Source organism: Sinohyriopsis cumingii, chromosome 13, assembly GCF_028554795.1.
Source record: "Sinohyriopsis cumingii isolate HCF-2022 chromosome 13, ASM2855479v2, whole genome shotgun sequence".
Taxonomy (NCBI): Eukaryota; Metazoa; Mollusca; class Bivalvia; order Unionida; family Unionidae; genus Sinohyriopsis; species Sinohyriopsis cumingii.
The window spans coordinates 34,908,905-34,921,603 of record NC_142973.1 but is presented as its reverse complement, the minus strand read 5'-3'; the positions used below and the strand labels follow the sequence as shown (position 1 = coordinate 34,921,603).

The following is a 12,699-nucleotide window of genomic DNA, read 5'->3' as shown; positions in this document are numbered from 1 at the left end:
TCGTGGATATTTGCTGTTCTTTATGTTTAATTTGAACTGACGAAATAAAAAAAAATGTGTGAGCGAAACATTTTTGCACATACATATGTATTAAGCAATACTCCTATTTTATGTTAAATTCTGGCTTAACAATGTTCGTTGTGTAGTCCTGTTACGGTGATTTTTGTTAAATTGAACGTATGTTAATAAACTGACTCAGTTGTGTTAGGTTGTCACGTTTATCGGTTGAGTCAGTGTAAAAATCTGAGTATTTAGTCATTCATCCCGAACAGGATATTTACATGTATTGGTAATAAGCGGTGAAGAAAGTCCCGGATTCATTCTCAGTTAGTCCATACGATCATTTTATAATTTTTCAGGACTACACTCGAAACTTTGCATTTTAAACAAAGAAAGATTACGAGGAACAAACGATAGTTTCTGTACGCCAATGACAAATACATATCTTCACCCACGTTTGTTTACAAATTCCCACAGAGGGCGCTATCAGATCATCAGACAGTCATGGCGGAAATAGTGGTAAGAGTAGTGTTGTTATTCTAGTTATTGACATACTTAAAGATAAATATAAACGTTTCAGCCTTACTTCCGTATTCTTGATAAATCCTATTTAGGATGTGAAACTAATGGAAACTAACCTTGATTTCAAATTCTTTTTGATAACCATTGTTTATTTACTTCAAGGAAGTATATATTTTGACCGCCCCCTTCCGTGTTACTATACACCGTCACATTTCGTCACGTTTCCCCTCGCTTAGACCTGGCCTGGAGAGGCATATATATATATATATATATATATATATATATATATATATATATATATATAATTTTCCTTGTTCTGTATATACATTCAAAGAGTATTATCGAATACCTGAGAAGCTTTTATACAATTTGTTATAATTACTCGGGTACTGTCATGAAAGGTGGGCGACGTAATTTAGCGAATGTGATTGAAAATGGTCACTACAGGGATAATAATTATTTGTTTGCTTGATTTTATTATTGTGTACTAAGGAACATATCAACTTAGCCAGAAATTGTAAATGTATAGCCTTATAATGTAAACAAACATGGCGACTCAATAACAGACGGTCAGAAGCAGACGATAATTCATTCAGCCAGGATATATTTTCGTGGAGACAAATAATTAAAATTAATAGAATGCTGCGCTCTACAATTCAGAACTGTTTCAAATGATTTAACAAACGGGAGCTGACTGAAAAAGCAAAGTAATTGGGTTTTAAAATTATGCCCCAACTCTGGCAAACCACGAGAAAAAGTTTCAATTAAAGTCAGCATCGACAAATTGTTTCAATGTCAGCTTCTTCCCATGTACATTAGGGACTTGGAACAAATTACAATCAATAATTGCAGAAGGTCCTGAGTTGGTATCTCACAAGCAGGAGCTTTCCAAAATCATATTCCAATGAACTAGTCAGCTACAAGTAAGACCTAGTAATTCTCAGGGCTATGTTGGTTGAGGTTCATTATCTCATTGCCACTGTGGTAGCCAGATTGGTCTGAGTATGAAGGGATGAAAATGTACACTGACACTCATTTACTTATTTCTGCCGTTCCTATAATTACCCTTCTGACTGTCCTATCGCTACCATCTTTACTTTATCTTTGACAACGTACCACTCATTGCTTAATAGCGAAGAGTGACTGCATCAGCATATTTATAGATAGATATAACTGTAGAGTTGACCATATAATTTCTTGTCCTGTTCATCACAATCTTTGATGATCACAGGCAGTTTGTACCATCAGTGCAGATTTTGTAAGAGTCTGTCGTGTTAATATTTCTAAGTTCTCATTCAAAAGATGATTAAAAAGTTTTGGGATGCATCAGATACACTTAGCTCTACAGTGTAACACGTCTCTCCTGATATTTCTATTTTAGGGTGTGATGGTTTACTGCCTAAATAACAGTATTGTGTAGCATGTTCCCCAGTCAATTGATGGGAACAAAAGGCCAAATTTTCAGGAATATCTCTAACACTTGGCAGCACATATTGATACTTATCCACAAAGTCATGTTGCTTTAGTGGGAGTTACTCGCATGTCTTTTTTCTAATAAATTCAAATTCTTACACAAGCAAATGGACATCTATACTGGTTAAAAGATTTTATTTAAACTTTGAAGGCAGTTTATGTTAAGGGTTCAACGATACACTGGAGCTTCGTAACGATATGATTCATTATACACAGCCTGCAATACAACACATATCGATACACATATGAACTTGATAATCTTTGCATCATGGGTAGGTAGGTTGTTCCCCTTTATGTATGTTGACATACTGGTTGTATTTCCAGTATGCATATTATAGATACACCTCTTCCTTGATAGCTCGCACACATCAAGATCCTAAAACAGAGAATGCACTATAAGCAATGGCGTGAATTACAGAGGGACCTAAAAAAAACATCTACTAGACATCCAGGGAACTGAATCCTTGTTTTATAATCGCGTTGAGAATAATTGCCAATAAAGCGCTTTTTTCCATTGAAGTTGTTCGTTATTCTGTATAAATTGCATTTAATTTTCAAAATGTTCAACATCTGAAAGATCGATAACATGATTTCAGCTGGTTTCAACAACAAAACTTGGTATGCAAAAACATTTGTGTATTATGTCACTGTTTTTTTTCTTTGTTGATTAGTCTGTTTTCTGGAATAGTGTATGTAATACTTGGAGAAGCAAGGAGTCTGCGAAGCAGGGTACCAGACTAATTGTGGATACACTACCTAACAAGCCCCCTGCGGGTCCGGGGTTGTAGAATTGGCCCGACGTGCCTCGCTACGTGTCGTAAAAGGCGACTAAGTAGAGGCAACCTGTTTGCCGTGGGTTGCGTCCTGTGTCGGGGGAGGAAAGGATCCTGGTAGTTGAGCAGAGGCTTTCCCTGCAACACACTACTTTGGCCTCTACTTCTCTTAGACGGGTGGTCGGGATGGGCCCGGTTCCGACAAATCGGCTGGTCACGCCGAGCCCTAGGAGGTCTTTATTAACTTTCTCACCTTTTTATCTTTCTCCTTGTATCTCTCTTGATACCACCGTTGCCCCTATATTCTATTTCCCTATCTTTCCCTTTTCCAAGTCTTAGAAGACTTCCTAGAAGGCGGTGGCTTAACGGGTCAATCGGGGGGTAATTTTACCGACCTTAGAAATTGGCAACTTCAAGGTCAATCAAAGGTAATTTTATCAACTGAGTATGGCATCTGTGTATCCCTGGCACTTGAAAAGTGTCCCCTTGTTGGGCTTCTTGGTGGGTGGGGAGCACGGGTGCTGAAATTTTATTCAAGCCATCATGGATAATTCCAAAAATAACCAACACAAACGTACCAAAACTGGATCAGAGTCGGATGATGAGCCATGTAGTGTGGAATCCTTTCCTCGCTTCATGAACACCATGCTAGTTCAAAGGACTGCGACACATGGAAACAGGAGAAGGAAATGCAGAGGGTTAAATACACGTCCAACATCCCCTATCCAGAGGCCAGGAAGCTTGTTCAAGCTAGATTACTCCCCGGCCCATCCTTCTGAACTGTAGTGAAGAGCAGCCAAAAAGCAATGAAAGACACTCAAACTCAAACAAACCCACCTGAATCCCATTCCGACTCGAACATCCCGCACTACAAACCCCAGAAAAACTCAACATCGACACAAACGACATTCAACAATACTCCACCACCAAGATCACCAAATAGCAAGAAAAAGTCACAAACAAATAGGCAGCAAAAGGGGTCTGATGACCCCATAAAGCTGCACAATAGGTTTGGAGACTTGGAGGACATGGATGCAGAAGAATCTGCTCCATGTACTCAAGGTAGCTCCAGACCTAACAACAAAAAATACACCCCCGTACTTCCTCCAGATAAATAACCAAACAGATTGTCTCCGCGAAAGGTCTAACCTAGCTCCAGAATCTTCAATATAAAGTTGTAATGAAGAACACCATTTTACAATGGAACTGTAGAGGACTTAAAACCAACTACCATGATCTTCTCCTGCTTTTAAACGAACATGATCCTGCGGTACTATGCCTTCAAGAAACATTCTTGAAAGATACGGACAATATCACATTTAAAAACTACTCCCTGTTTAACACCTGCTCTCCAAATGTTGATAGGGCATCAGGAGGAGTTTCTGTTATTGTAAACAACAGAGCTCCTCATAGCTTCATTCATTTAAACACCAATTTACAAGCCATTGCTGTAAGCGTCACTCTACATCGAGTGATTACATTTTGCTCTATTTATTTACCACCAAACACTAACCTAGTACCAAACGAACTCGACAATCTTGTTCAACAGCTTCCCGCACCCTTTGTTTTACTCGGGGATTTTAATGCCCATAACATTTTATGGGGATCAAATCATATAAGTGACAGAGGTCACAAAGTTGAAGACTTTATTTCTAGACACGATCTGTGTCTATATAATACCAAAACACCTACATATTTACACCCAGGCACGGGTACATACACAAGCATCGATTTGACAATTTGTTCTCCTTCTCTGCTTTTGGACTATGAATGGAAGGTCGCTGATGACCTTCACAGCAGTGATCACTTCCCAGTCTTTCTTGTAAATCTTAACTCTACAGTCGATGAAGTAATTCCACAATGGAATTTAAAGAAGGCCGACTGGGCCAAGTTCGAAACACTCTGTAAAACTAGGCTGAATGAGGATACAGTTTTCAATGTTGACGACACCATTCAGCATTTTACATCTATTTTAATAGAGATTGCAGAAGAATCCGTTCCCAAGTCCTCGCCATATTGTAAAAGAACCCAAAAACCTTGGGTCACTAAGGAATGTAAGGAAGCCATTAAACTACGCCGAGAAGCATTAAGGAAATTTAATAATCAACCGACGCCCGAAAACTTAAATATATATCGCATTGCCCGGGCCAAAGCTCGCCGCATAATCAAAGAAAGTAAAAGAGCATCATGGAAGAAGTATGTTTCTTCTTTAAACTCTCGTTCCTCTGTTAAAAAAGTTTGGGACACTATACACAAAATAAACGGAAAGAGAAAGCAAAACCCTCTCCGACATCTGACACTGAACAATAACAACTTTAGTTCAAAACGTGACATTGCAAATATTCTTGCTGACAGTTTCTCGAAATATTCCTCATCATCTAATTATTCAGAAGCCTTCCGAAAACTTAAAACTCAAAAAGAAAAGTCACGTTTAAAATTCACATCCAACAACTTGGAAAGTTATAATCAATTGTTCTCACTATCGGAGCTTAGGGAGGCTTTAGATAAGGCCCATGATACATCCGCTGGGCTTGACGAGATACATTACCAGTTTCTGAAACACCTTCCAGAATCATCATTAACATCTCTTTTGAAACTCTTCAATGATTTATGGATTACTGGTAATGTACCAAAAATCTGGAAAGAAGCAACTGTAATACCAGTCCCCAAACCCGGTAAAGATAGCGAAGACCCCAACAGCTATCGACCAATTGCACTCACAAGCTGTGTGTGCAAAACAATGGAACGAATGATCAATTCTCGGCTTGTCTGGTATTTGGAAACTAACAATTTAATATCTCCTTTCCAAAGTGGCTTTCGATATGGCCGGAGCACCAATGATCATCTGGTTAGACTAGAAACATTCATTCGCGATGCATTTATTAAGAAAGAACATTTAGTAGCGGTTTTCTTTGATTTAGAAAAGGCCTATGACACGACATGGAAGTACGGGATACTAAATGACCTGAACGATCTAGGTCTAAAAGGCCGTTCGCCCTATTTCATATCCAACTTTCCGACCGACAGAGAATTTAAAGTACGAGTGGGCTCTACCCTCTCAGATCTGCACGAACAAGAGATGGGTGTGCCCCAGGGCAGTCTTTTATCTGTGATGCTCTTTAACATCAAAATTAATAGCATCACCAAGTGTTTGACTCCTGATGTGGATTGTTCGTTATACGTTGATGATTTTCTAATATGTTATCGGTCAAAGCACATGCATACAATTGAAAGACAACTGCAGCAAAATATAAACAAAATTCAAAATTGGGCCAATGCAAACGGTTTCAAATTCTCGAAATCAAAAACGGTATGCATGCATTTCTGTCAGTTACGAAAACATCATGATGAACCGAACCTCACACTGGATGGAACACCTATTCCAGTTGTTGAGGAAACAAAATTTTTAGGTAAAATCTTTGACAGAAAACTGACCTTTATTCCACACCTAAAGAACTTAAAAGCTAAATGTTTAAAAGCACTTAACCTACTTAAAGTAGTAGCGCACACTGACTGGGGTGCTGATAGAAAAGTCATCCTAAATTTATACAGAACGTTTATTCGCTCCAAACTAGACTATGGTTGCGTTGTGTATGGTTCTGCCAGAAAATCGTATCTTAAAATGCTTGATCCAGTTCATCATCAGGGAATAAGACTGGCTCTGGGAGCATTTAAAACATCCCCGTGTGAAAGCCTTCTAGCTGAGGCGAATGAACCACCGTTATCGCATCGTAGAGAAATGCTTTCCGCACAGTATGCTCTCAAATTAAAATCAAACCCTCTGAATCCTGCTTTTTCGGCTATTTTTAAACCCAAATACAAAACTTTATACGAAAATAAACCAAACGCCATACCTTCCTTTGGCATTAGAATATCATCCAGCCTTGACACTACAAATATAGATCTTTCAAAAATTCAGAAAACTTCCATCTCCGAAACACCACCCTGGCTAATTAAACAACCAAAAGTACGTTTTACGCTACACGATGGGAAAAAGTCCGAAACAAACCCTTCTATCTTCCACAACTCTTACCATGAACTCCTCACCGAATTTAAAAACTACACGAGAATTTACACTGATGGATCAAAGGATGAGGAAAAGGCTGCTGCAGCCTTTCTTTGTGGAAATCACACAACGCAAGTTCGCTTACCAAATGGAGCATCAATTTTTACAGCCGAAATCAGAGCAATAGACCTTGCTCTGCAACATATAGAAAAGAACCGTATTTTAAACAGTATCATCTTCTCCGACTCGCTATCAGTACTCCAGTCGCTACACAATAAAAAACTGGAGAATCCATTATTGAAAAACATACTCATAAAAAATACCGAGCTGAGTGTCTCCCACAATATAATATACTGTTGGTTACCTAGCCACATTGGTATTAAAGGTAACGAAAAAGCAGATCGCGCTGCTAAAATGGCCCTTTCTCAAGAACCATCTGATTTTAAAATACCATATACTGATTTTAAACCTTGTATCAGAAAGTTCTTATGTCAGAAGTGGCAGGCATCATGGAATGATGCTGTAAATAACAAACTTCATGCAATCAAGCCAACTCTAGGAGAATGGACTCCTTCCTACAGAACCATTCGTAGGGAGGAGGTAGTCATTGCAAGAATCCGAATTGGTCATACTTATATCACCCACATACACATACTAAAAGGTGAAGACCCACCAGAGTGCGTTTCTTGCAATGAACCATTCACTGTCAAGCACTTTATGATAAAGTGCTTTGACCTACAACCTACGCGCGATCGTTATTACGTTGTGCATGACATGAAAGAACTTTTTGATAATATAAACATCACTCGTATTATCGAGTTCTTGAAAGCCATAAATATTTACTCTAAACTCTGACTTTTATGCTATCACCTTGTGCAGTTTTATGCAATATATATACCGTCCCATTTTAATACCTATTCATCTTTTTTACATCTCCCATTGATCGGGAAGCTTTATTTTGCACCGTTACCATCTTACCGTTTTTAATTTCAACCATTTGTTCTTTTATATCGCTGGTCGATAGGACCTTTTATAAGTTTTAAAAGATTATACAAATAACACTTTGTTTGGCGCTAAATAGCCTAAAAGTGCTGATGCGCCGTTACAAAATAAACAATCAATCAATCAATCAATCAACTACCTAACAAAATTCCTTTTGCAAAATAAAAATGCAACATTTCGTGAGACAGTTGTCTCCATCAAAACTCAATTGTTTAATTGTGCAATTAGTAATATATTGATGCCGTGATTTCTTTGTAAGTAACAGTGAATCTTATCATCCTTGAGGATATCTCTGTGTGTGAATTCAGGAATCCTCTGAAACTCGTTTTCCCCACATGGTCTCTATCTGTGAAACAGTGCTTTTTATTTTATGAAGTACTCATTTCACTTGGTTGCCTTGCTATCTTTAATCACAGTTTTTGATTGAGTAGATTAATTTAAGGTAGTTTAATTAGATTACATACACAATAACATTTATAACAGGGTTTGATTGATCAACTGAAATGAATTACCTGACCGGGGCCACTGGTTCTTAAACGTGTAGCCTTGTAGAATTTGTTTGCCCTTTGACATTTTTGTTTTTTTTTTCACCTCCTTTATTTGATTCAAAAGACATAATTAACATGATAATAGAAAAGGAGGTTCACTTTTTATTTGGTGCAAAAATACAACAAATGTTTCCACTAGTCCAATATCAAAAGACGGTTGGCACTTAATTAGGTTCTCAGAGAAATGCTTGCAGACATAGATGTTACCTTAGATTGACACATTTTACGTTTAATTACTAGTGGACACATTGCATTTATGATGATTACACTTAAATGGAACTAAAAGAGAGCACATGAACACAAATTTCAATTAATAATTTTTTTATTTCATATGTATTTATTTATTGAAGTACTGCCTCCACTAGGCATAAGTGACATTTTCATTGATCGAAATTTTCTTGAATATCGTTAATTACGGTGTACTAAGATTGTCATTTGACGATAAAGCAAGCGATATATCAAAGTTTCCATTACCACTTTTGATCATGATTTTCTTCAAGTTCAACAAATAGGGATAAATGTTTGGGTATTTTCTGATTTAAAAATGGGATCCATGCCTGACCCCATGTTATAAGCAGGTCTGCGAGTTACTGAGGGAGTGGTGTGTATAGTTATCATATATTTATATGCAGTTCTTGTTGATCACAAGAAAACAAAAAAAACCTTTTAAACAGACTACCTGTTGGATGTCAGCGAGTTTTATTAAATGTTTTTATGTTATTTAATAGCTAAATTGAGTGATACAAAAATTAAAATTGCATTCTGCTTTTAAATTGTCTATTTTAAATATGCACAGTATTCTGCCCTTTCTGCATTTAATTTTGAAATACCGCTGAAAGGGAGATTGACCATTATGTTGTCTGTTTATGTCTATCGAACATGTACAGCTGATTCCTATTTAACACCATTTTCTGGCTCAGAATTACTCACTGGTATCCCCATTAGCAATTTCCCAGCTCCAATAATCCAATATACTTCATAACTTTAATAATTGTTGGCATCATAACTATCACCAGCCAGTATTTGCCGAACGTAAGTATAATGAACCACGCCAGGAATCTGACATTTTGGGTTTACTAGGTAGCCATATTTTAAACACATATTTGTAAAACATACTTCATGGAAGGTTCAAACTATGCCTTTAATGCTTATTCCAGGGCACAATACAGACCTGCCAAAACATACAATTTTGCCATAAGTCGTAAAAAAATTACCCTTAAAATAAGGACTTAATGGCAGGCAAGCAAAAACTACGGAAAGAAATTAGCTGCTGAAAAATTTGGATAATAGGTTCATCCATGTTTGATTTGGATTTGGTTTCATATTAGAATTGACTGCTCTGGTGGCCTAGTGGTTAAAGCATCTGCCTCGGAAGCGGGAGGTTGTGGGTTCAATCCCTGGCCAAGTCATACCAAAGACTTACCAAAGTGGTACTAACAGCTGCCTCGCAAGGCGCTCAGCCTTAAGAGGTCAGTATTAGGACTGGTCAGCCTGGTGTCAAGATAATGTGACTGGGTGGGACATCATGCTGCATGTCTGCAGCATGATGCCCCAGTGCTAGACATCACTATCAACTGCCACACTGCAGACATTGTAGCTATATGACTGAATTTCTTTTAAAGCTATGTTAAAAATCCTAATCACACACACACACACACATTAGAATTAATGAAATTAGTCAGGGAACCTGACTAACTTTACAGCAGCACCCTGGATGCTTTAAACTGCACCTATTTGTTCATGCCAAGCATCTGCATGATCAAACTGTTGATTATAGAATTTTTTTAAAATGGTGTCCAGAAAGCGATGCATGTATAAAATGAAAGGGAAAATAATAGTGTTAATAATCAACACAGAAGAATAAAAAGGAATATTCAGATTCTTGTGAATAGAAGCTGAAAAGGACACAGTTACATTTGTAACGTTTGCATGAATATTGTCGTCATGTGAATTGGAAAAAGTATTTCCAAGAATTATGTCATGTTGAGAGATGTCAACAAGTCATTGAATTGCATAGGGTTTGGAACTAAAGTTTGTCCAACTGTACTAGTGGTAAATAAAGTCTTCTTGTACTTTACAAACTTTTCAGTTGAATATAATGTTTATCGTCACTGAGTTGAACTTTTATTACCTATTCTAGCTTTACAATTATAGCAGTTATTGATATTTTGTTACACCTTACTGAAAACTGGTAAATCTTATGGAAAAAATTCAACTTCCTTACTGAGACAGACTCATCAGGGTTGGCAGGTCTGACAGTGTGCCAATCAAATTTAGTTTAACGACCATTCATGACATGCTTGAAGAACCCAGATGTGTAAACAGTAGCCAACCCTAAAAACAGATGTGATAAAAATGGTTAAATACAAATTGTAGGCCTATACTTGCCGATTACATTTTCATATGCGGGACTTTCAACAAATTTGTGGGAGTTCTTGCACATCACTGTTCTCCAAGTGTGCGAATTCGTGCAAATTTTGCATGATTTGCATAATCACACACCCTGATAGCATCTTTAAGTACTACATATATATGATCTTTTGTATGGAATTTGTTGCGTTGCTAGTATTTCCTGTTTGTCATGCAGAGAATAAGCTACACTGATTTCTGGTTGGTAGTTATTATTTAACCTGGACCAGTGCAAGCAATGAGATTTCACTATAACATATTTCACCATGTGACACATTGGTAGTGTAGCTTTCAGATCGACCAAAGTAGATGAGATGAAATTAAGCATAGAAACTTTGCGTAAAAGTGGTTATTAAATGATTAGTAAAGTCCTTCATTATAGATGTGGAACACGCTTGGATTGTATCCTATATGCTGAACATGCTGCAGGGTTAAGCTAATTAGCATGGATTGGGGAGGTTGGATTACTATACAATCCACTGAGTTAATTTGCAGATGGCGAGTGACTATTCTCAAAATTCTTTTTCGTTTTTAGTAATAAAAATGAGTGCTTAGGACTGCAAATGCTGTTTCAGATGAATTCTATATTTAAAGAATAATAAGAGAAAATAATAATTATTCATGGCTGCTGAAGACTAAATGACATTTACTTTAAGTATTGTTTTGTATTGATTCTCCATCTCTTGTATCGATATGTGTATCGTTACAGTAAAAGTACTGATGCATCAATATATCAATGAATTGTTTCATCCCTGGTATATGTGATTTTCTTTGGCCCAATTTTGGGCACATTTCTTATCAATTCAATGCTTGCAGTGAAACTGTAGGCAAGATATATGGTGGATGTATTCTGTTTAAGCAATGCCTAACATTACATCAAGTATGTAGACTAATAATAAGACCTTATATTTGCAATCCTTTCAATGGGCAGTTGCAAGGAAGCTATAAAGTGAGTGGTTGTATTAAGAAAGCACCTCTTTCTATAAATAGATGCACTGGAATGTTGGCTGCATTGATTTGGTTGGAAAAAAGAGCTTAGTTCATTCATATACGGATTTTAATTCTTCATTGTGTTATCTTTGGACAGATTAGTAATGTTTTATTGGCAACAAAGAAATTAGAATGAACAGTATGATCTGAAAGACGTGCATTTGCTTTCATGTAGATGGTACAGGGGTTGTTTCAAACAAGTTTAGAAATCTTTTCAATTGCCTGTTTTTACTAAACTTTCAGAAAGTAAAAAGAAAAACAATTCTTGATTAAGGGCAGTTGATTAAGCATTTTTACTAACTTGCAATCTAGCTACTCACTTAAAATTCATTACAGTGTATAGCTTCTGTTCTTTTCTTAAGTCATATTGCCAAAATACACTACATGTGAATAGGATAATTTTTAAACATGCGACAAATGTGTTTATAATATAGATACAGCACTCAGAAAATTTTGTATTTGAAAATAAAGTATTGCTTAAAACCAATGCTAAATGCAGATATGCATGCTGGGAAAATAGAGGGCATAAAAGTAAAAGTTAATTTTAAATGTTATTTTTTTACATTCATTATTTAAATAGTATAGGTAGAAATCGTTTAAAAAAATAAAATATATGGGCGAAATATTTGTCCATCAAAATGTAACTTAGATCCTTTGAGAATATCAAGGATTAGTGACCCCACATCTCTGCATCTGAGAGTGAACCATGCTTCTGGTGAGGCACCTCACAGTCTTGGGATGAAATCATATTAATGGCTTGAACCTTTTAAACGAATGGATTGGGCTCATACCAAGCAGTTAATTCAAGTTTAAATTGAACAATAGGAAACTTTGAAAACAAATACTTTTAAAGACTTGACATGTTCTTTAAAAAATCCATAAATTTAATTTGGTGATATATTATCACTTAACGTAAGCTGAAAGAAGGGCCATTCTTGGGAATTGTATACATCAGCCATATGCACTTGTATTATAG

At 36.7% G+C, this 12,699-nt stretch overlaps 1 protein-coding gene across 2 annotated transcripts in view; it reads left to right on the top strand.

Moving 5' to 3' along the window:
* Positions 1-240: 240 nt before the first annotated feature.
* The window catches only part of LOC149785187 (sorting nexin-33-like), a 93,192-nt gene continuing 80,733 nt past the window's right edge, over positions 241-12,699 (top strand). Inside the window, exon 1 of one of the 2 annotated variants that reach the window (XM_089978990.1) lies at positions 241-519. In XM_089978990.1, coding sequence (XP_089835116.1) covers positions 505-519 — 15 coding nt within the window. In that variant the 5' untranslated portion in view covers positions 241-504. The remainder of the gene's footprint in view (positions 520-12,699) is intronic. The other variant, XM_089978991.1, reaches the window with a different exon arrangement.